The following is a 21,594-nucleotide window of genomic DNA, read 5'->3' on the forward strand; positions in this document are numbered from 1 at the left end:
CCACATTTCGGCTTCATTTACACGTCTCACATTATAGGGAACACACATTTATTCAGTTGTTTGAAAGAATTGCAACAAAAATAGCAACAGAACGATCCAAACATCGCCGTACGAAAAAATGTACACACCGAACGCCTGATTCCACAGTTGCCGCCTTTTTGCATCGTGACGTCACGCAACTAACGAATAGAAGCGTAGATGCGAGACATCGTTAGCTCGATTCCACGCTCGATTCCCATGGTCGGTAGATAAATTCGCGTCATTAGAGGTTAATGGATAAATTCACGTGTCTTATTGGAAACTTTTTTTTATCATCGGATTATTGTGTGCTAATAAACGAACAGCATCAATCATCGTTAGTGAAATGAAACAGACGAATGCACACACGGAAACATATAAACGGTAAGTAAATATATACGATTGTGGAAAAATTTACTAAACGGTCACGCCAAAAATAGAACAATTGCACGTAGGAAAAAAAATTCGAACGCCATTCGATCACTCGAAACAAATTAAGCGCAACGGCTGTTATAAATTTCATCTTGACGAACGATAAAATCGCCGCTACAACCGCACTCGATTCGATTGGATTTTTTCCTACCCCTATTAATAATAGTCACGCACAACACTGTTCGCGTGTTACGTGTTAAAAAATTTTAAATTGAACATCGAGACCTTTTAAAATTCGTACGGGCAACACTGTAAAGTATACGCAAGGGAATTATAATTTTCAACACGTCGCGCACACGTTTGTACCCATTCGACAGCGTAAATGCGAAAACTCCCTTAATAAGTCGTAACCGTTACTACGAGCAGCAACTTGAATTTTATACAAAACGTCGAACTGCCGGATAACTGAAAAAAGATCAATTTTTCATTTAATTTTTTTTAAATAAATTACGATGCAAAGGAATTTGATCGATTCGTTCGTCATACATATTCGAAAAAAAAAAAAGTAACAAGTAGCATTGACAATTGTAAATAGGCTCTCTTGACAATACCAATTCTTTTTAATTTCGATAAAACGGTAGATAAATACAACTCGTTCGCTGAATCGGTCAATTTAATTAAAAGCCTTTTCGTGTGTGCAATTTTCTTCAATTAGCGAAACGGCTCCCTTTAAACACGCTCCTTTCACGAGTGTGTCACTCTATCTTCGTTACAATTTATCGAACGTCCTACTGGTAATTATACGCCTTTATGCCTCGCTCGTCCAGCTAATACGTCACGTTTGCGCGCGAAATTTTTATCCTAACAATCTCGCCGTATCGCGAACAATATTTCGGAGCACAAGCCCGCCACAATCCATGATGGCGCTACTCGATCTGCATTAATTGGCATCATTACTGCGCTGCCCATTTTTTGGGATAAACCGATTTCCCGTCCCTTGTTCCGCATTATACGGTGCACGCTTGTTTTACGCTTTTTGCCTCGAGTGGTGTTTCTTAAAACCCTGTTTTTTCAAGCATTAAAAATATTTTTCATCGAAAACGTGGAAATTTAAATCCATGAGTACAATAGTAATAACAATAATCCGAACTTGTAATTAGCCGCCTTTTTCTCCCTTGTTCTTTTTTTTTGTTAATGATCCTACTTTGGTGCTATTCTCTTTTAAATATTGTAACGATTTCAGCTGTCGTTTAAAAATATAATATCATACCTTTTTTTAATACGATACAATATGATTTATAAAATAACGCGTTGTAAAAAATTTTATCGAATAAATAGAAATATACGTAATTCAACAGGATAACATCGGAATCCTAAGCTTTCTGGAGATCTTCCGTAGCCAAATACAACGACGACGACGCGACAACATGCTCTGGGAGTTCGGAGGTCTGTTTACACGAGTTCGCAAATATAGCCATAGGTATCGGAGCCAACCGAAGCGAAGAATTGATAAATTAGTTATTCCGTCAGTCGTCTGCTGCTGTTCCTCCAGGTACGTTTGATTTGAGGTTTCGAATAGTCATGCCTATTTATATTGAAGACCTTTGGAGCTTTCCCAACGTTCGACTATCTAAGTACATATACGCGATGACTGGGATAAAATTCGATGGAAATATTCTCTGATCATATTCTTTTTGTTCTTTCTTGATTTCAGAAATGAAGGACTACAGGTCTTGTGACGATCTAATGTTGCAGAATCAAAAAATATATTTTTCCGTGAAACTGACATAATTTGATGTAATACATGTAATCTGATACATGTCAGATGTTAGAGATTATACAAGGTTATAAATTATTCGGAAAAGCTTTAATAGTGGGCGTAGCTGGCCCGTTTATCATCGGATAACAGTTCCAGAGTATATCCTTTGAATGTAACTCTACTCTTGGGCAAACAAGACTAAGGGTTATGACCATTCTCGTTTGTCTTTGCATCCAGAGAATCTTCGCGCGAAATCCCTAGCCAGGACCCAATTAACTCTCTAAGAATTCCATCCCATCCCATGGTAATTCTAAGATAGTACGACTCTAACAGCAGATTAGAAAAGACAATATTTGCTTCGGTGCTTCTGCGTCTAATCGCAGATGCGCCTTCACTTAATATCGCTTACTATTTGTCTTCCCTTACAATGGAAATTTGCGACGTGGGTATTACACAGATAGAACAAAAATCGAGGCTAGGATAATCCTTAAAATCGCTCCATTCAATTCTTTAGCATATTTAAATTAGTATTGAATTTATTTTTTTTTTTCACAATTCCAACGTTCACGAGTTCCATATTTTTTCTAACAGGTCACGTCCAAAATGGCCAACATCTCATGCGAACTGCAACGCTTCTAAGAATCCTTCGTCTCTGACCACAGAAACCCGTATCCGCATCGACGACGGTTTGAATTGAAGATTTTTGCGGACGGTAACTCGTTGGCTCACGCGCTAACGTATTTGCAAGATCCGCTGCGCTGATGGACATATAATGCGACGTGTGATTGTAGGCCCGCCAATCGCGGCCGATTGTGCCTCTGAAGGCCCGCTAACTATCTCAAACTAGCCCCATTCAAACCGCCACGACCTCTCTCTAGCCGTCTCTATCTACCAGCCCAGCCTCTGTGTCTCGCTCGTTCCAACCCTCATTCACCGCCACCCTCCCCCTGGTACCCGTGCGTCTCGTTCATCACCAAACTTCGCCTCTCTGTTGCTCTCAACTCGCGTCTCGTTTGCACCGACTTCACAGGACGATTTTCCCTCCTACTCGGTGAAAACTCACTTCCTCATTCGCCGTTCGAATTCGACGTACGTTTCTTGCCGCACGTTTCTTCTGCACGCCCTGTATCCCTCTCTAATTTTCGACCGGCTCTCTCGCCACACACGTAATCTTCTATTTCATTCGCTTTACTTTTCCTAATGCGATAGCTCGCTCCATACACATACAATCGTAGCCTCATCTCTTTTCAATCTCACCTCGCGGATCGAATGTTTTGCCTTCCATTTAACATCCTTTACCTCGCTCCCTCTATTCAACTCTCTCAAAAAAAGTTTTTCTCTTCGAGGTTCCGGCGATTCCATTCGCCCCGCTATCTGCTCTTCCGTCCATCTAATGTTCCCACTTTCTTTTCATCCGTTAAATCGTGCATCTCGTTTAACTCGACTTCCGTCGTTTTCTATTTCGCAAATTCATACATTCTCGCCTCTAGCCATTCCTTTTAAGAATGTAAGCCCTACATGCACTTTCTTCCCTGCTCCACCGTCACCGCTTCTCACTCGTTTGATTTTCGCGTTCTTTTTCTCGACTATGCAGCACTGCTTCATTTTCCCCCTTCTTGCTTCTTAAATCTATGTTCTCTCTCACTTTCGTCCATCTTTCACTCTCTCTCTCTCTCTCTCTCTCTCTCTCTCTCTCTCTCTACCCTTTCGAACCGCAACCAACTACCTCTCCTCTTTCAACCTATTCCCCCGACGTACCTTATCTCCATTCTCGGTCTCTGTTCGACCTGCTTCATTCATCGACACAATCACGCATGGTTACGTAGGTACATTCCGCTAGGCGTCACCGAGTATTCGTCCCGATTCGAATTCTCGACCCTATATAACCGTGGCACGTTCTACGTGGGAATTTCAAATCTATCAGCGACCCAGACGAATGCAAATCGCGCATGAAGCGCGCTTAATAAAGCCTCGCACGCGGCCCGCAACTCGCAATTTTCTTTTCGACGCTACGTGTCGCACGCTCCTCTTAATGAAACCTTCGCATGCACCGTGCGCAATTCGCGGCTACGCTCCTATTCTACACGCATCTCCGTCCCGCGATACCGTTAGAAAAAGAACGCACTCGGGATCGTTAAGCTTCGGCCCAGGGGAGAGAACGAGGACCATTTCAACTCCCTTGTAGAAAGAGATCCGTTCATAAGAATACAAGTTCCATAGAATAAAACTTTTCTAGTAAATCACGGAAATTCTATTATCTAATAAACTTTATGGATATCGCATAAATAAAATGAAAGACTTAAGAACTATTTTCTTTTATTCCCATTATAAATAGAAGACTTTATATTACAAAACTTCTATTTTGCTTCTATCTTTAATGGTCAAGTTCAAAGCGATAACATTTATAGGACCTTCCCACAAAATGGTCTCTATCAAGCTTAAACTTTTGACTTACTTTCGTCAAGAAATCGCTTCTCGTACCATTGCGCCATAAATTCATCCCCACCACCCTGGGAACGTACACCGATGAACCGTTCCTCTTTCCAATAAATTCTTCTCGAATCACCTGTCGTCATTTCGTCCAGCTTTCAAGCGATTCCGACCAATCGTGAGACACGTCTCAAAGCGTCAGTGCAAAAACTGTGACGACACAGCGGATATCGATCATGACGATCGGCGTCAGGAACAATATCGAGCTGGAGGAGGATGTCGCTTTTGACCGGGCGTATTTCGACCAGGCGAAAATTGAATTTCGAGGAAGCCGAGTCAAGAGATAAGCATGGAGAAGCGTACCAGCTATTTGCGTGGCCTTAATAAGGACGTTTGACGGCGTTAGCTTTCCCTTAACAAGACGGCTAATATCCCGGGGCCTTGGCTCCCCTTGGTCTACCTTCTCTGTCCTTCCCTCTGTTCCTTCGTCTCCCTTTCTCCATCAACTCGCTCGCCTTCCGCACGGCGGACACCGTCGGGAATCACCAAAGCTTGAAAACCGAACAAACTCAGTTAGAGAACTCGGTGTGAGGAGCAACCGGACCTGCCGGCAAAACTCATCCTTCTCCGCATCCACGATTCTCTTACGCAGCTTGCCACGTTTATGGACTGACTTTGTTTCGTCCTGGGCGATCATTAATTTAATAGCGGCGATTGTACTGAAAGATTGTACATTTTTACTGACAATCACAGTGCAATTTTCTGTAAAATAATTTTCTATAAAATTGAAGTAAAAAAGATTGAAAAAATTAAGGTAGGGTTGTATATAACGAAAAGTAATACATGACATGACATGGCTCATAAAATATAATATAAAAATTTATTCTGCATATACTCTAAAAGTTATATAAAACATTTCGTAAACGTTTCTAGTAACTGCGTCTTAATATGACCTCACTAACGAAACCTTGCTTTATGTGAGTAAGTCGATCTACGACTTATAACGATGTGAACACTATTGTCTACAATGGTGTTTAAACCTAAATAAGTACCGAAAGAGGGACAAACAAGAGAAGTAAAATTTCACATGCGCCCGACCCGAAAATTTTACTTTCAGTATTGCATTATCCACAGCATCATAGCAGTGGTTTAGCTCCAATGTGTTTATAAATGTTCAGCAAGCTATTCAATCCTGATGCATGGATTATGTTGTGACCCCGTTAGGAAAATTTTGACTTCTCTGTAAATCAAAACAGAAGAAATTTTTAACTAGAAAATATTTTTAATATTTAATCTTTGACATTTACCCTTTTCTTCTTTAGATCATATAATAAGAGACTTGCTGTTGTTGCCAAATCGTTATTTCCAGCGTTATTTCCAATAGGAACAATATTTTCGTCCTTTGGTGCCGGTAACAATCTAAAAAATACAAAATTTTGTAGGAGTTCTATGAGTAGTTAAAAACATATTATTTTTAACTCACGAATGAATTAACGGCGAAAGCAGTCTTTTGTCAACAGAAGAAAGATCCGTAGGACCAGTCCACCAGCTAATGAAATTGCCTACGACGATAACGATTAACGTGCCTAAACCAGTAAACCAGTGGTACGATAATCGATACAGAGGAAACACATCGTCTTCGCTAAAACAAAGGAGAGTTCTGTTCAATACGAGGATAAACCAGTATCGTTACAGTTTCAAATAAGATAATAAAACAATTTACAACTCTGATCATACGTTTCAACGATGACGCTGGTGGCCACTTAGGATTTAATTGATTATGAAAGACTTAATAATTATAGCCAAGGCTAAGGTTAACTTACTTCGGACGATCAAACTGTTTCAGGAAACTTTCGGAGATATTGCCTGGGCAATGAGAAAGGGGGACTGGAAGTTTCTTAGGAACCAGCAACCCAGCACCGATAGACCAATTTGCACCTAAGCTCGCCCAGCCAGCGATCACGAATCCTACGATAGCACCCATAAACGCACCCTATTCGACGGAACAAAAGTATTGAAATTTTTATATCTGTCTATTGTAATGTTGACGAAAGATATCAATAGACCGCTTTTATGCATTTATAGGGAATTTAATGGCGTAAAAATGTATAAAATGCACATGATGTGAAAAAATACGGTACTTGCTACAATATTTAATAGATGGCACGAGTCTCTGCTTAGATCTCATTTTTAAACATCCCATAAATGTCCACAGTCGAGGTATCAGATTAAGAAGGCATGTAGGAAAGAAATATAAAAAAAGCAAATTCAAGCCTTTCAATAATTCACCTTAGCATTCGTCCATGGGAAGAGTATACCTAGCGTGAACACTCCGAAAGAAGTGCCTGCAGCTATTGCTGCTAGACTTCCAGTTATCTATGACAAAATAAGAGAATCATGCAATCTTATCAAAAAATACTTAATTTATATGTAGAATAAATGAAAAAATATTCACAGCTAAAACTCCTCCTAGTTTCTCGACCAGGAATAGCAAACCCAGAGCTATGCAACCAAGCAAGACAACCAGACATTTTACAAAGATGTGGGAGCATCGGTCGGTCAGTTTCAAGCCGAAGCAACCCTTCACGAAATCTTCCAGGACCACTACGGCCGTTGAATTAAGGCCTACAGACAGGGTACTGAGACAAGATAAAACATATTTTAACAAAAAATCATTTATAGATAAGGATAAATTCATGATAAGTACTTACCTAAGAGCTGCTCCAAAAATTCCAGAAATAAAGAGGCCCGGTACTCCAGGTAAATTTTTCGCAATTTCCATTACATAAGCGGGCAATAACTGATCGTCAGCAGTTATCAGACCGGTAGCTCTAGGATCGCACTTAGGTGGAGACCACCAGGCTATAAGGACGAGGCCGCACCAGCAACATAATGAAATGAATAACATAATACTGATAGTAAATATCGCTAATGATCTGAAATCACACATTTATATACAATAACAAACAAATAATATATTAAATAATTTTACATATATCGAAATGAATATTGTACTCACTTACAGTTTGGACGTTTTCAAATCTTTCAACGACCTATACCGCTGTACCATAGTTTGATTGACAGCAATGTAAGCGGTGCTATAGAGCCACGAACCAATTAACACGGTCCATACTGTATGCCTTATATAAGGAGACGTATCAAAGCTACAAAAAGGAAATATAACATAAAACGATGGAGTTGCAAACTTATTTTGTCTTCTTAACGTAATGTTGAATACTTCTTACTTTAAAAATTCAATTCTATTGGCTTCCAATGACATCTTCCATATTTCAGCGGCGCCCATTTGATAAGTACCCAATATACTAACAGTTAGTACAGCTGCAATCATGACTCCGACCTGAAGCGCATCCGTCCAAACTACTGCCCTGATACCACCCTAGTAATCACATTCTCCAATTAACCCACCTTTCATCTATGTATCCATCGATAGCCATGAACAATCGTGACTAACTACCCTTTCATTGAATTCCGTCTCATCCATCGTTACACTTAAATCTACAAGAAATAGTATATGCCACCTGCAACCTGCAAAGCGTCATTACGCGCAGCTCCTTTATCATAACAACAAGAACCATCAAACTTCATGAAAGAATGGCCTCAAAAGCTGCACGAAAAAGCGGACTACAGTCTTGGTAGACGCGATCGTTAAGCGAAAGACAAGCTTACAGACACGCGAAAGCGACCATGGCGGTAATAAACAAATTTCCAAGGAGTCACTGGGCCGCGATAAATTTTCATTAATTCGCGGGCTACAACAAATTGCTTGAATAATTACAAGCGCGCGCGAGCATGCGATTAATCACTTCGGCGCTGGCTTTGTGATCTGCTACCACGGGGAACGAGCACTCGACGTGCTCCGCGCCATTGTTTCCGCTGGGCCATTGTCGAGCTTTCAGTTTCCGTCCATAAACATTTCCAGTAGCCGGGTCCGCGTGAGAGATTCTTCGCGGCATTGTCCACCGAAAATTGTTTCCTACCAGCTACCGGCATCCTCCCGTCCGAGGAACTCCAGCTATCCCCGGGAGAATTCGCTGAACCGGCGTCCTTGGAAAATTAGCTGCCATATACCTAGACACCGAGTCACCCGGTCGGGGCTGGACTTCTAGTCTACCCTACGCTCGTTTTACATGTGTTCCGTCACCGCGATACGTCTTGTTAAGTCCTCGAGGGTTCACGATGAATCAGCTTCGTCACGATAATTCAACGCGATCACATTCTCCTAATTAAATACGTTTGTCGATTTTAGATCTCGATGCGTAATCGTTGGATCATTATTATCGTCATGGTTTCTACGAAGGTGTTTCTATTTTACTTATATTTAACAAGACTGCAAAGACATAGAAAAATATATCATTACCACTTGGATCAGTGCCTTTCAAAGTTATATCAAGTTTGTTGGAAACTCGTTCAAAGGCATTTCAATTCGCCTGAATTTTTAGGAACCCTCAACATAATTTTCAATACGGTAAACGTCACTATGTATAAATATATCGTTATTAACTACCTATAGAGTTTAATCTCGTTTCTTCGGATATTTATAAACAAAGCTGGCGAGGATCAAAGAGAAAGCTTCATGAAACTATTATTAAGAGGAAGGAAGGCAGGTAAAAAAAATTCACACGAAATACTGTGGAGGCATGCAAGTTTTACAGCTCGTAGAAGCTACGTGTCCTTGCCTCGCACTGCCCGAGTATTTTTAACTTCAAATACGTGACCCCAGAATTTTTTGTGTACGACAGCGCACACAGTTTTCTACGTATTCAATATTTATACGAATTCATGGGATCGAGACGTTCACGAAGCAAAATCGAATTTATTGATATAGAGGTATTGCGAGTTATTGAGTTTCGAAAAAGTCAAAGTAAGCGAAAATCACTAGTGATATAACTCTAGTCTAACACAAAGATCATTTGGACAACAAAGGAACAGTTTTTGTAGAATATTATTTCGTTTTATTAACGACAAATCGGCTAAACGTATATCGTGATGAATTTTCAAAACGAGAACTTACCAGAACAGTGTAGAACACGCATACAAGGCATACAATGATCCCGATCAAATGTACATCAATGCCGCTGACTGTAATTAATCAGAAAGATTTTGGTAATATTCGGTTAATATTCTATTATAGATAATATGGGCACGTAATACCTTGATTTAGCGCCAACGCTGGAACGTAGACCACGATCGATTGGTAAAGTACCTAAAATTGGTTTATTACGATATTATTAATGCAACATGGGATCAGTCGGTACCATTGGTCATTCTCAAAGAGAAGCAAATTAAAGTTTCGTGTTTTCGTAACGTAACGTGATGTAACTTTGTTATTAATCATTTTTCGTCGAATTAAAATCGTTAATAAATTATATTTTTCGAACTTTCGAATTTCTTAATTGTGCCTATCGAATTTTATACCCAAGCTGATAGGATAAATAGGTGCTACATAGCAGCTTCATCGATACAGTCGCACTTACCACATCAACGAGGAAAATCGCCGATATGAGAATCCTTACACCACGATTGAATCTCATTTCCAAATACTACAAGAAAATCATAAATAAATTATGCGTACATGTTATTAGCATGTTCATTAGATACTCCCGGTAAATATACCTCGTAAACGGAATTCAATCCTAGCGAAACAAAGACTGGAGCGTAAATAAAAGCCACGACGACGCCCGAAAAGAATATTGAGATAATAGTAATCCAATATTGTGTTCCAAAATTGTATATCTCCGCGGGTGTTCCAAGAATCGTCACGCCAGATATGAAGCTGGAAAGAATAAAAATTCCATTTCCTATACTTATATTTTCACGGATCAATCACGATCAAATTTCTGACGATTTAATTCAGTGGCAATTAGAAAGATTCAAGGGAGAAACTACCTGGCGATGAGGGAAGCGGACACGGGAAAGAGACCCATACTCTTTCCTCCTAAGAGATAATCTTCCGTGCTCGACTTCTGCGCTCGCCTGTAATGCCATAATCCTGCGGCGGCAGATACGGCTAGCATCAGCGCGAACACCAGCCAATCTGCCCAATGAAAGTATCCCCTCTCCTGTGTTTCCAGCATTCTGGCTCCGGGAAGCTGGAAACGAGCGAAAACCTGATTTATGAAGCCAGATTTGCTTGATAACACCGATAATAGACGTAATGGAAGTCAAGTAACACATATGAAAGCTTAATAGCTCTTGCGATGATACGCATAATGGATCTTTGACGGCCATTTACTTGCCCTCACTACTATGCAATATGTAGTAATAGGCAAAAATCCGTTTTTACTAATAAATAAGCTTAAATAAATTGTAGCTTTTATTGAAATTTTGAAGAAATAAAGATTGTTGTTATCAGAATGAACCTGAATATAATATAGTTTTGAAAAACAAAAATATACCGATGCGCATAGTGTTAACGGAACGTAGCAGACGTACAGAGGTCCATAGTTCACAATGAGTTTGTGGAATTCTTACACTATTGCATGTATCTATTGCGTGTATATCCCTAATTGGTAATTGACACATGCGACCTTAATGCGACTCGCAGCTGTTAGTGTTTCAATAAAGCTTGTTAACTTCCTAAACGTTGCACTTTCTGAACACAGTATCGGAACAAACTGCTCGTTTCTCTATGTTTTCCTTCGATGAATAAGCAAATTAATTTTGCTACACTATTCACATTTTTTCGATAGAAACATTTGCGAGACATTTATTTATCATAATTACATATTTACTAATGTATTTAACAGCAATTATGGAATATCAAATGTTTGAATTTGGCGCCGTTTGCATTAGTATCACCTGATGAGTCACAGATGTCAGAGCCATACGGAAATCAATTTCAATTCAAGAAAGTGAACTGTGTACCATATTACCGGATAATATGAATAGTCAGGGGTCAGTAAATCATGGGAGAACAAAGCGAAAGATACTAAAAGATTTAATGAAACACCATTCCAGGAATACGAGCAATAATTACGTATCACGGATATAGACTTGCGTAAACACTACACCTCATTGTAAGTTTTTACGTCTTTCTTCACAAAACAAAAGTCTAATTGCTTCTTGAGATTTTTTTATCCTATGGCGATGACATAATTCTTGATCATATTAACCATTACATTGAAGAGAATTCTAATATATAATATATTTCACGATCCACATCTTTCTTAATTACATCGGTTCGTTGTGAATCGTGCTAGTGGAAAAAATATTCGGTTTCATATGCTTTCTTGATACATAACTATCTTTTCTCGTTACTACTTACATGCAATTATACGCATGCAACTTAATACAAAAATAATATGCACATACGTGAAGGTTGACTAAATGATATTACCGACTGAACCGGACAATTAGCAAACGATGAAGTAGAGACCGATCGTTGATAAACGTTTGCTATTCAACTTTATAAATAGTTTTCTGTATATTTAGTAACAATTTGTGATGCACTAGTATCCGCTTTACACGACTAAATTTTTGTCCTCTACACATTCACGTCATGAGAATATTACGGACACATCTATTTCGCGTTCACAAAAAGGGTTAATTATATTTCTGACAGGGACACTTTGATGTCGATCGATAATCGGTAAAAGGTGTGCAAACAAATAACTTGAATTCTTCAGTTTTGACGTAAGTTGCTTCTATTTTACCTGAGTTGATCCCCATCTTCTCTGTCTCTCTCTTGCCTCGTTATTCAAGAGATACTTTCCACGAAACAATTTGCTTCTAGAGAGTAATGTTAGAAAGCAATCGATCTTTTTCTTATTTGCTTTCTTTTTTAGTAAAGTATTTAGTAAAGTATGCATGGCATAGTTAACTTTAAATTCAACAAAAAAGTGGAAAAATTAAATTTGAAATATAAAGGAATTATAGAAACTGATTATATCGTTACGAAAATTCCATATGATAGCAAATAAAATTATCATAAGCTTCGAAAAAACATTTTCAAATATTGAGAATAAATGTATATCAACCACTAATTTAAATACCCATACAATAGAATGTGAATAAATCGCCACACAAAAAACAACTTAATATTCGTAGGGCAGAAACGATATCCATAGGGAAATGATGTGACATAATATTGTTTATTTTTGTCGCAAATATTTTGGATTGATATCTATTTTGTCACGTCACAATCTATCGAAAACAATTAGAGAAAATAAAGTGCCGCTGATCATTTCACTTGTATATTTTATTTGTCTTGACTTACATACCGTAACAATATTTCAGAGCTACCAATCAGGAAATTAAGCGCGTTCCTTTCACACAAGTAATGACATAGAACGTCAAACAAAACCGCGAAAATTACAATGAGAAAGTACGATTACGCGGCCCGTGATGTTAATGTTGATATACATATTTCCATCGATAGGTTCATACGATCGAAATATTAAAAAAAAAAAAATTAGACAAAATAACACAACGAATAAGTATAGTCGAACGAGGAGAATAACGTAACGAACAACCATGTACCGTGATCAACAACCAACTGTCGTGAAGTCAGAGACTCAACACAGAGCAACCGGTTTCCTCGATAGACTTAAGTCATTCAACTTTTTCCAAGCATTAAGCATGCAGTAACAAGTTTAAACACATAATTCATTCGATCGATCCTTATATCGATCTTTGAACAAGGGCGAATTCCAGGAAAGACCGTAATTATTACTGAGGCCGTCACAAAATTCAAAAGGCGATTGAATCAGAATAATCATGGAAATATTCTTATGTCACTTCAAATTTTAATAAAGGAATATTAATTAAGAATATAAACTTCCACAATTTGAAATTAAAATAATAATCTCATAAATATACTAATCATGGATGTAAATAAATATCCTCCTTCTTAATAAATATGGTTTAACCTACTCAGGTATCCTGTTGCTTTTTTGCTTTCCTCAATTGAGACATGATAGATCTATGTGTATATTCCTGCACATCATTGATTAATGATGTAAGGTAGATAAGTATATAAGATGTAGAATAAAACAGAAATAAGTGTTTACAGCAAATTACGATCAGTGTAAAAAATATTCGTACAGTATCTAATTTCAACAAATAAAAAAAATATTGTAGAATATCGTTTATTAACAAAATTTTAACAAATAAAGAATATGTCCATATTCTTACAAGTCTGCAGAATAATTTTCATAAAAAAAGATGGGATATCTATATCCTTTGTGAAAATATTAGCAAATATCTAAAAACTGGCAAAAATATATGCGTAATAAGTACGCATTCGTAGTTACAATTTAATAGAAAAAACTAATAAGACTTACCTAATATCCAGAAGATGAAATTACTAGGTTTAATTATTTTAATATTTAGTTGGGTCTTTTTTGATTTTATTATAACTTGAAGTAGTCGAGGCATTAAATTTATCAAACTGATGAGTATTCTACTCGAAATATTTCTCCATTCTTCTAAAAGAACTCTCTTTAAGTTATTTCAGTTTCAGGTATTCCATATATTTTCAATAATATCTATATTGCGATTGTGGAGATATTTCTATGTGTTTCCGAACATCATACAAGATCCACTCTCGCGTATTAATAACATTATGCTTATAACGTTATGATCGTTACCTTGCATCAGAATGAAATTGTCTTTTAAACCCAGTTTTTCTGCAGTTTGACGCAGATTATGTTTTTAAATATCTATGTACATTTTATCCTGTGAAACGGTAACTGTACGAATACTTATTACGCATATATTTTTACCATTTGCAAGATGTTTATTAATATTTTCACAAAACAAATAGGTATCGCATATCTTTTTCTTTTAAAATTATTCTGGAAACTTGGAAGAATATGCATAAATTTTTATTTGTTAAAATTTTGTTACTAAACGATGTTCTGCAATAATTTTGTTAAAGTTTAGTACTTTACAAATAATTTTTATACTGACTGTATTTTACCATTCTCATTATAGATAATTACAAGGCAACAATATACAATCAGCTTGCAGGATTTTTGATATAAAGCTTTAAAAATTCGCATACCGTTTTTTCGCAAAAACCACATACTGTTAAATTTTGAATATTTTCTATAACGTAAAGTTTATTCTGTTGCATTTAATTGTTGTAAGGATATTATTATTAACCAAGGTATACACATTCATTAACCACACCCAATATTTCAGTGTGTACACATTATTTGTCAACCAAAGAGGGACACAAATATTTTTAGTAGACAAAACCATATACAATTCCATTTATTTATATTCTACTTATCCTCCTAAATATATGATAGAAAAAAAATTGGAATGTTGGAATTAAAAATCTATTCTTCCTACTAGTAGCTCCTCTAAATTTGATTCTATTATACATGAAAATAGTATAAAAGTAAAGAAAAGATACAAACCCTGAAATTTAAGTATAACTGCTGACAACATTTACTGCTGAGTTAGCTTAAACATTGATGAACCATGTGCATATCTTACGATGTTAGTGAAAATAATTATTTTAAAACAGACATGTTAATTGTACAAAATTGTAAAATTACAACATAACAGTTTTTGCTGGCATAATCCAGCATATAATCAGTCATATCATTGTATGTGTGAAATTCCACCATCAATTTCAAACTTCTACTAGTATGCAATTATTTTTTTTTACACACTATTCAAAGTCAGTTTTTTATAAGTTTGTGGTACAATACAGGAATCTCTTTTATAAATTTCCATAAATCAGGTTCTCAAGGTACACTTACATTGCTTTTAAACAATGATATATGTAATACTTATGACATTATGTATTATTTACTTATCATTTGTACACACTCACATTGCATGCTCTTTTTACTATTTCACATTGTATAGCAATAATTACATTCATTAAAACATACATACCACATACTTATATACACACATAAGTATATATACGTTGATTTTTCTTGTTCCACAAAGAATTATTCGCAAATTCTTAAACAATATGAGTGTTTTTAAGTAATAACTTCTCAATTATTATTGGTCAGATTTTTAAAAGCATTATATTCCACGTATGAATCGTAATATAATTCATGAAGTAGAAAGATATTAATAAACCAAGATAACATTCGTTTGTTGTGAAACAAGAAAACAAAGTTGTATATTCAATTTTTCGCACTTTTGGAGTTAAAAGTTGAGTATAGAAATTGTGTACTAATCACAGTTTTTGATGTCTTCCTTCTCCAAAAAGCCATAAACAGGCTCTATCAACTATATATGCAAGGACAAAGTCAGCTATTAAAACTTGAACTAAAAGACTTCGAAACTAGAAGCAGAAAATGTTTAAAAAATTAATATTTATACAAATATGAAAAATATTACATTTTCCTTGCATAAACTTACATCACTTGGGAAATCCACAATTTCAAATTGTGCTGCCAAATCGGGTAAAAATCCACATGCTAATCCCAATATAACAGTAGCATTGCCTATAAGGCTGTATAGTAAAGATTTATTTTGTAACAAACTCTCCATGTATGGATGACCCTGTATCATAAAATTATGTTAAATTAAAATAAAATACATAAAGTCTTCATTAATAAATATTTTATTTATCAAAGCACTTTACCCGATAATTAATTGCAAAAGTAGAAATTTGAATCGCCATGGCAATAATATAAACTGTACTGTTTAATAGATTGGGTTCAAACAATTCTTCTTCGTCAGTCAAGTTCATATTTAAAGCTGTACTTCCATTAGATGAATTACTTGGAGCTAGTATTGCTGCTAATTTTTCACTCCTGGTTAAATTGGAACAAAATTAATATTAATTCAAGTATCATTGTACACATAATCTTTTAATCGTTTTACTTACTTTGGAGATAATAAAGTAGCTTCCTTAACCAAATAGACAAGAGAGATAAAATGTACTGCAAATTGAAGGAGTACGGTAGCAATCGTGTATAAGTTAAAAATGTTCGGAAGAGGCCTCTGTTTAGACAATGTTTTTAATGGCTTTGATCTTGATATGAATAAAAAGCAAGTGGCCAATAAAACACCCTGTAAGGTAGCTTGTGCATCACTGAATTTTATTCCACCTAAATAAAGAACAGATTGGCTGTATGCAAGCCCTAATGCATTAAGTGCTAAAATTTTGAACATCTGCAAGGTGGTAACCAGGGTGCATCGACCTTGCTTAATAACATGGCATACTATAATAAAACAAATATTAACATAACATTAATATATTATCATATCTTTGAACTGTTATAAATCATATACAACAGAACCTACTGCATTGAATTGATGACATTTTGCTTGTAAAAGGTGCGGCAATTGAAGCATCTCCTAACTTAACTATAACAGATTGTTCTTCGAGTTCTTTTAATATCTTTTGTATTCTCGCCTTGGTATTAGCAGAAACTCTCGGATTGTTTCTTGGACCATTTGTTACTGCTGAATTTGAGACGGTATGTTCGTTCTTTACATTATCTTGCTTTTCGGCAGATACTCTTTCAGGTTGGCTTGATAAAATGGCGACACCTGAATAAATTAAGTAATTAATATGTATGATTTATTTTATATATAAATTTAATAAGCTTTTACTAACCCACTTGAGCATGTTTTAAAGCACCAACATCATTAGTGCCGTCTCCGCACATCAACGTTGTATATCCTAAATTTTGCAACGAGACAATTATAAATTCTTTTTGTTTTGGTTCACATCTTGCAAAAATTACGATGTGTGGTAACAATTTACGAAGTAGATCTCGTTCGTTATCTTTTAAATATGTTAAACCCTAAAAATTGTATCTTATAAATCTAATGTACATTGTATTTTATAGTATGAGTATGTATTTTATATCTTTTTATAACTTACTTCTCCCGTTACACAAAGAGTGTATTCTCGCCAAATTTCATTATTCCGAGAAATATTCTTCATTTCCAAAGGTAAGTTTATTTTTCTATCTACGCTTTCCCATATCCACTTTCCATCAGCTGCAGTTAATATAAGCGTAACTGGTTTCTTTGTAAAATGTAATTCGCGACTAACGTGACATGCTGTTAAAGGATTATCACCAGTAATCATAACAACCTGTAAAAGCGACGTGAATTTGCATAATTTATAAATGGAATAATTAGAAATAAAATTAAATTGTTGAAAGAGCTACCGAATGTGAAGCATTCACGATTTCCTTAATAACAGCTTTAGAATCAGGTTTAAGTGGACAACTTATGATTACAAATCCAGCAAAAATGAGATTCTTTTCTAAGTCTTCTCGTGTTAATTCCCTTAAATCTTGCGAAGATAGAGGTCCAGGAAGTTTTCGATATCCTAAAGCTAATACTCTTGCTCCGCGACGCGAAAGTGACAAATACGTTGATTCATAATTATCTGGTATAGACAACAACTGGAAGAAAAAATTAAAATATTTACAACACATTGTGAGAGGAAAAGAAATTACTTGTGATTTACCACACACCATGTCCTTAATAATTTCAGGAGCACCTTTCACAGTGGTCATGTAATTGATTTCTGATGATCCTGGCATTGTGTATCCTGCTACAACTGACATTCGCTTTAACGCGGAAGAAAAGTGATGTCTTTGTACGATTTTTAAGACAGGCGATTGTCCTTTTCTTGGTATCATAGAATCAGCTTAAATAAATTGAAATTGTTACAACATCGTCAAAAAAGAAAAAATAAAATATAATAAGAATAAGAATATCAATAAATAGAAGTATACTTTTTGTAAGATTCCATTTAATAGCTTTCAGCGTAGCTTTCTCAAGGGGATCTCCAACAATTCCGTCGTCTAATTGTACAAGAGAATGGCACGTTGCGAGTACTTGAATACTTTCTATAGGTGCATCAGAAAGCTGCATAACATCTGGTTTTCCTCTAAAATAATAAACAATATCTTAATATAAGTATTTACATTTGAAAATATTTTGAAACTTATTTGATTCTTACTCAATCCCCGCTATACCTTCGACGACTAAATTATCACTAGTTAGAGTACCAGTTTTATCAAAGCAACATATTTGAACCTTTCCAGCAAATGGAATTCTAAAAGGTTCAGTACAAAATACACCTATGCAGAAGTTATATATTATTGTATTAAAAAATATAGAACTGAATATCATCTTCATTCATCTTCACTTTATAAATACCTAGTTTTGATAAGGCCAATAATGAAGTATTAACGGCTAATGATAACTCAATAGGCAATTCTGGAGGAACAACTGATGTAAGAATAAGTGTACATTCCAAGAACAATTTGTATCTATTTCTTGTAGGATCTTCACTTCCTATAATTAATAAATTATTAGTATAGAAATACAGCTTTATTCTTTTTAATATGTTATATACCTTTAATCCAGACATATGATGCTGCAGCAATCGCAAAAACTAGCAAAAATAGGATAAAACCAAACGTTTCCAAGTTGTTAGCAGTAACACATTTGACTCCAAATAATATTGTCCTCAAAAGTTTTCCTTGCGACGTTGAAAAACCAGTACGTAAAACATAGGCCACACAGCCATTATCAGTAGCTAAAATTTTTAATATATATGTATAAATACAAAATATACATGATATTAAAATATAGTAATTTATTATTTACTGTTTAGATACCTTTAAGGCCAGATACACTTTTACTTGGTGGAGTATGTTGTACAACTTTCGTGCCCCCAAAAAGTATGTGAAGCTTATCAGTTTCTATATCCAGCTGTCTATTTCCATCAATTTCTTCTATGGGCTCTTTCATTTGAGGAACTGATTCCCCTATTTATTCATAATGGACGAATGTAAAATATATGATACACTAACCATAAATTAATATTCTTCCTAAGGAGAAAGTCGAGGCTTTCACAGCCTTTTTAAAAAAGAAATTCCTTATGGACGCAGCTTCTACTCAAAAGACTCAAACAGTGTTAAGAGTGATTCTTCCTAATGACTTACCTGTTAACATACTCTCATCAACAACACAAGGTCCTCTTAAAAGTAACATATCACATGGCACTAGATTATCATTTTGAGATCTTGTTATGGATACAATATCACCAGGAACTAGTTGGTCAGTAAACATGGAATGCCACCGTCTATTCCTGTAGACCTTTGATGAAAGCAATTTTATTGGAAATATTTGGAACATATTTTATTTACTTATGATGTTTACTAACCATTATAGTATATGGCTTATTTCCCATTTTCCTAATTTCAGCCATATTTCGGAGTTGTTGTTGCACAAGTGTGCATTCAAACATAATAAGCATAATTAATGTAAAGATACTATAATACCAATATTTATCGAAACACCATAATGCTACACAAAATAATTGAAAAACAAAGAATGGTGCAATTGCTCTTTCTTTAAATAGTTCTCTAAATTCTGGTACCACCATATCCAGCCTATGTGAAAGTAATGAAAAAAGTAAATAAAGCAATTTATGTGATTCTCCAACAGTACATATAAAAAGATATATTTACTTATTTTTCCCATATTTTTCTTCTGCTGCTGCAATATCTTTCTCATCCAAGTATCCTCTCCATTCGCAATAATGTTTGATAGAGTGATTAATTGGAAAATGAAGGCCTTCGAAACTTTTTTCATGCGAATTCCAATAGTATTTGGTTTTTTGAAATATGAACCACGGCTCATGTTGTTCAGAATGATGTAGTTTAACAAGCTCTGAACTTCCATTGTTGGGAGTAGGCACTACTTTTGCTATTTTCGCTTTATACGGATCTTTTTCCTGAAAAGATTTCAAATGACCGTATTCGTAAAACCACAAATGCTACATTTTAATAATTTAAAATTTCCCGCCAATCAGCCATATGATTCGTACGATCAGAAGGCCGGTTCGAATGGCTGCCACGTTAACAAAACATATTGGACAACGTAACTTACACGTGCGAATTATTTAATTAGCATATATTGTACCTTACGGTAAACGATTGTCAACTCACCGAGCTACAATTAAGGAAAGTGTGTATATGCACTGACCACTGGCAACACAAACATATGAAAATTTGTAGTACACCGATAGCTGCAATACCCACTAAACCCGCATCATAATATTCGTCAATTCCATAGACAAAAATCCAACTATAAATCCACACAGCGTGTAATATCACAGAGGGCAGAACGTAGCCCGTAAATAGCAATTTTCGAGGATTATGAAGAGTAACAGTTTGTACAAGTTCGTCTACTCGCGACGAGGCAATCGCCATGGCTATGATTACGCTATGCCGCTTATGCCGTAACAGGAGCGTATATGATCTTTAGTATCGAGAGGTTCTAGTTCCTTTCACATCAAATTCAATAACACGAACAGAACAAACTCACACAGCAAAACGTATACATAGCAACTGACCCGTACAAAAGGTGGTTGGTCTGCTGAAATTATGTTTACCCCTCTCACCTTTCGCACCTTTCCACAGTCCACTATATATGTATATACCAATTTATGATAACAAGACAAAAATGAGTTTTATGCGGATCACTTTCGTGGCATCTTGTGGCCATACTTTGAACTATTCTTCTTTTTTCCGATAAGATTACTTTCATACATCACGTACTCAAGCTCTACGAATTAAGATTCATTTGTCATAATTCATTACTCCCACGAAAATCCATTAATCATTGCGTTAATCATGGCATTTGAAACGTTAGATTTTAACTTTGATTTTTGCAGTATATAATATAGATGAGATAGTGGTCTTTGAATTTTGGTGATAGTGATTGAATTTTTTAATTATTTTAAGATGTCGAGATGCTCTTAAAATATTAATTTTAAGATCGTTTAAGTAATTTCAATTACAGTACTATATTTCAACCATAGGTGAATAAACTCGTGGAAATATTATCAAATTAATATTAAGTTCTTGATGGTATACCTAGATGGCACTGTTACATATTCGACAAAGCGCGCGTGACAGAATATTTCATTTCAAAACTAGCGCTTCGCTTTCAAATTTCAGAAATTTAACAAAATTCGGAATGTTATCTTTAACTTATAACTGACGATGATATTGTCAAAAAAAGACATAAAAAGACGT

At 35.7% G+C, this 21,594-nt stretch overlaps 2 protein-coding genes and 2 long non-coding RNA genes across 7 annotated transcripts; 2 read left to right on the plus strand and 2 right to left on the minus strand.

The window, feature by feature from the left end:
* The first annotated feature begins 212 nt into the window (after positions 1 to 212).
* On the plus strand, positions 213 to 5,440 carry LOC117157782 (uncharacterized). Of its 2 annotated transcripts, none has more exons than XR_013059437.1 (3): positions 213 to 402; positions 1,749 to 1,942; positions 2,105 to 5,440. It is a non-coding gene; the product is annotated as an uncharacterized LOC117157782 (long non-coding RNA). The 2 variants fall into 2 exon arrangements; XR_013059436.1 differs by having other exon boundaries at positions 2,741 to 5,440.
* LOC117157780 (sodium-coupled monocarboxylate transporter 1) lies at positions 5,434 to 12,958 on the minus strand. Of its 2 annotated transcripts, none has more exons than XM_033336032.2 (15): positions 12,820 to 12,958; positions 10,487 to 10,689; positions 10,214 to 10,373; positions 10,075 to 10,140; positions 9,752 to 9,803; positions 9,612 to 9,679; positions 7,825 to 7,976; positions 7,603 to 7,743; positions 7,291 to 7,515; positions 7,035 to 7,218; positions 6,869 to 6,955; positions 6,403 to 6,572; positions 6,063 to 6,221; positions 5,887 to 5,998; positions 5,434 to 5,819 (listed from the first exon to the last, which is right to left on the minus strand). In XM_033336032.2, exons 2-15 carry the CDS (start codon positions 10,672 to 10,674, stop codon positions 5,784 to 5,786), a joined length of 1,800 nt encoding a protein of 599 aa, XP_033191923.1. In that variant the 5' UTR covers positions 10,675 to 10,689; positions 12,820 to 12,958; the 3' UTR covers positions 5,434 to 5,783. The 2 variants fall into 2 exon arrangements, with proteins under 2 accessions (XP_033191923.1, XP_076478515.1); XM_076622400.1 differs by lacking the exon at positions 12,820 to 12,958 and adding an exon at positions 11,611 to 11,628.
* On the plus strand, positions 11,424 to 19,293 carry LOC117157783 (uncharacterized). Of its 2 annotated transcripts, none has more exons than XR_013059434.1 (3): positions 11,424 to 11,616; positions 12,836 to 19,048; positions 19,164 to 19,293. It is a non-coding gene; the product is annotated as an uncharacterized LOC117157783 (long non-coding RNA). The 2 variants fall into 2 exon arrangements; XR_013059435.1 differs by lacking the exon at positions 11,424 to 11,616 and adding an exon at positions 11,642 to 12,232.
* Positions 14,782 to 21,021, minus strand: LOC117157778 (endoplasmic reticulum transmembrane helix translocase). Its single transcript, XM_033336031.2, has 18 exons — positions 20,503 to 21,021; positions 20,023 to 20,288; positions 19,716 to 19,944; positions 19,495 to 19,648; positions 19,168 to 19,317; positions 18,903 to 19,085; positions 18,704 to 18,841; positions 18,504 to 18,624; positions 18,277 to 18,431; positions 18,013 to 18,188; positions 17,701 to 17,940; positions 17,409 to 17,624; positions 17,139 to 17,328; positions 16,823 to 17,071; positions 16,404 to 16,740; positions 16,158 to 16,329; positions 15,932 to 16,075; positions 14,782 to 15,854 (listed from the first exon to the last, which is right to left on the minus strand). Exons 1-18 carry the CDS (start codon positions 20,764 to 20,766, stop codon positions 15,747 to 15,749), a joined length of 3,492 nt encoding a protein of 1,163 aa, XP_033191922.1. The 5' UTR covers positions 20,767 to 21,021; the 3' UTR covers positions 14,782 to 15,746.
* Positions 21,022 to 21,594: the final 573 nt, after the last annotated feature.

The sequence above is a fragment of the Bombus vancouverensis genome, chromosome 10 (assembly GCF_051014615.1).
Source record: "Bombus vancouverensis nearcticus chromosome 10, iyBomVanc1_principal, whole genome shotgun sequence".
Classification (NCBI taxonomy): Eukaryota; Metazoa; Arthropoda; class Insecta; order Hymenoptera; family Apidae; genus Bombus; species Bombus vancouverensis.

Excerpts from the sequence above, each read along its gene's own strand:
- LOC117157780 (XM_033336032.2), bottom strand. The coding sequence starts at position 10,674 with ATGCTGGAAACACAGGAGAGGGGATACTTTCATTGGGCAGATTGGCTG. Across the intron at positions 6,222-6,402 it reads AAACAGTTTGATCGTCCGAA|CGAAGACGATGTGTTTCCTC; the intron begins GTAAGTTAACCT and ends CCTTTGTTTTAG. Across the intron at positions 5,999-6,062 it reads CTTTCGCCGTTAATTCATTC|ATTGTTACCGGCACCAAAGG; the intron begins GTGAGTTAAAAA and ends TGTATTTTTTAG.
- LOC117157778 (XM_033336031.2), bottom strand. The coding sequence starts at position 20,766 with ATGGCGATTGCCTCGTCGCGAGTAGACGAACTTGTACAAACTGTTACT. Across the intron at positions 19,318-19,494 it reads TGATGAGAGTATGTTAACAG|GGGAATCAGTTCCTCAAATG; the intron begins GTAAGTCATTAG and ends ATGAATAAATAG. Across the intron at positions 18,189-18,276 it reads TAAATGGAATCTTACAAAAA|CTGATTCTATGATACCAAGA; the intron begins GTATACTTCTAT and ends AATTTATTTAAG.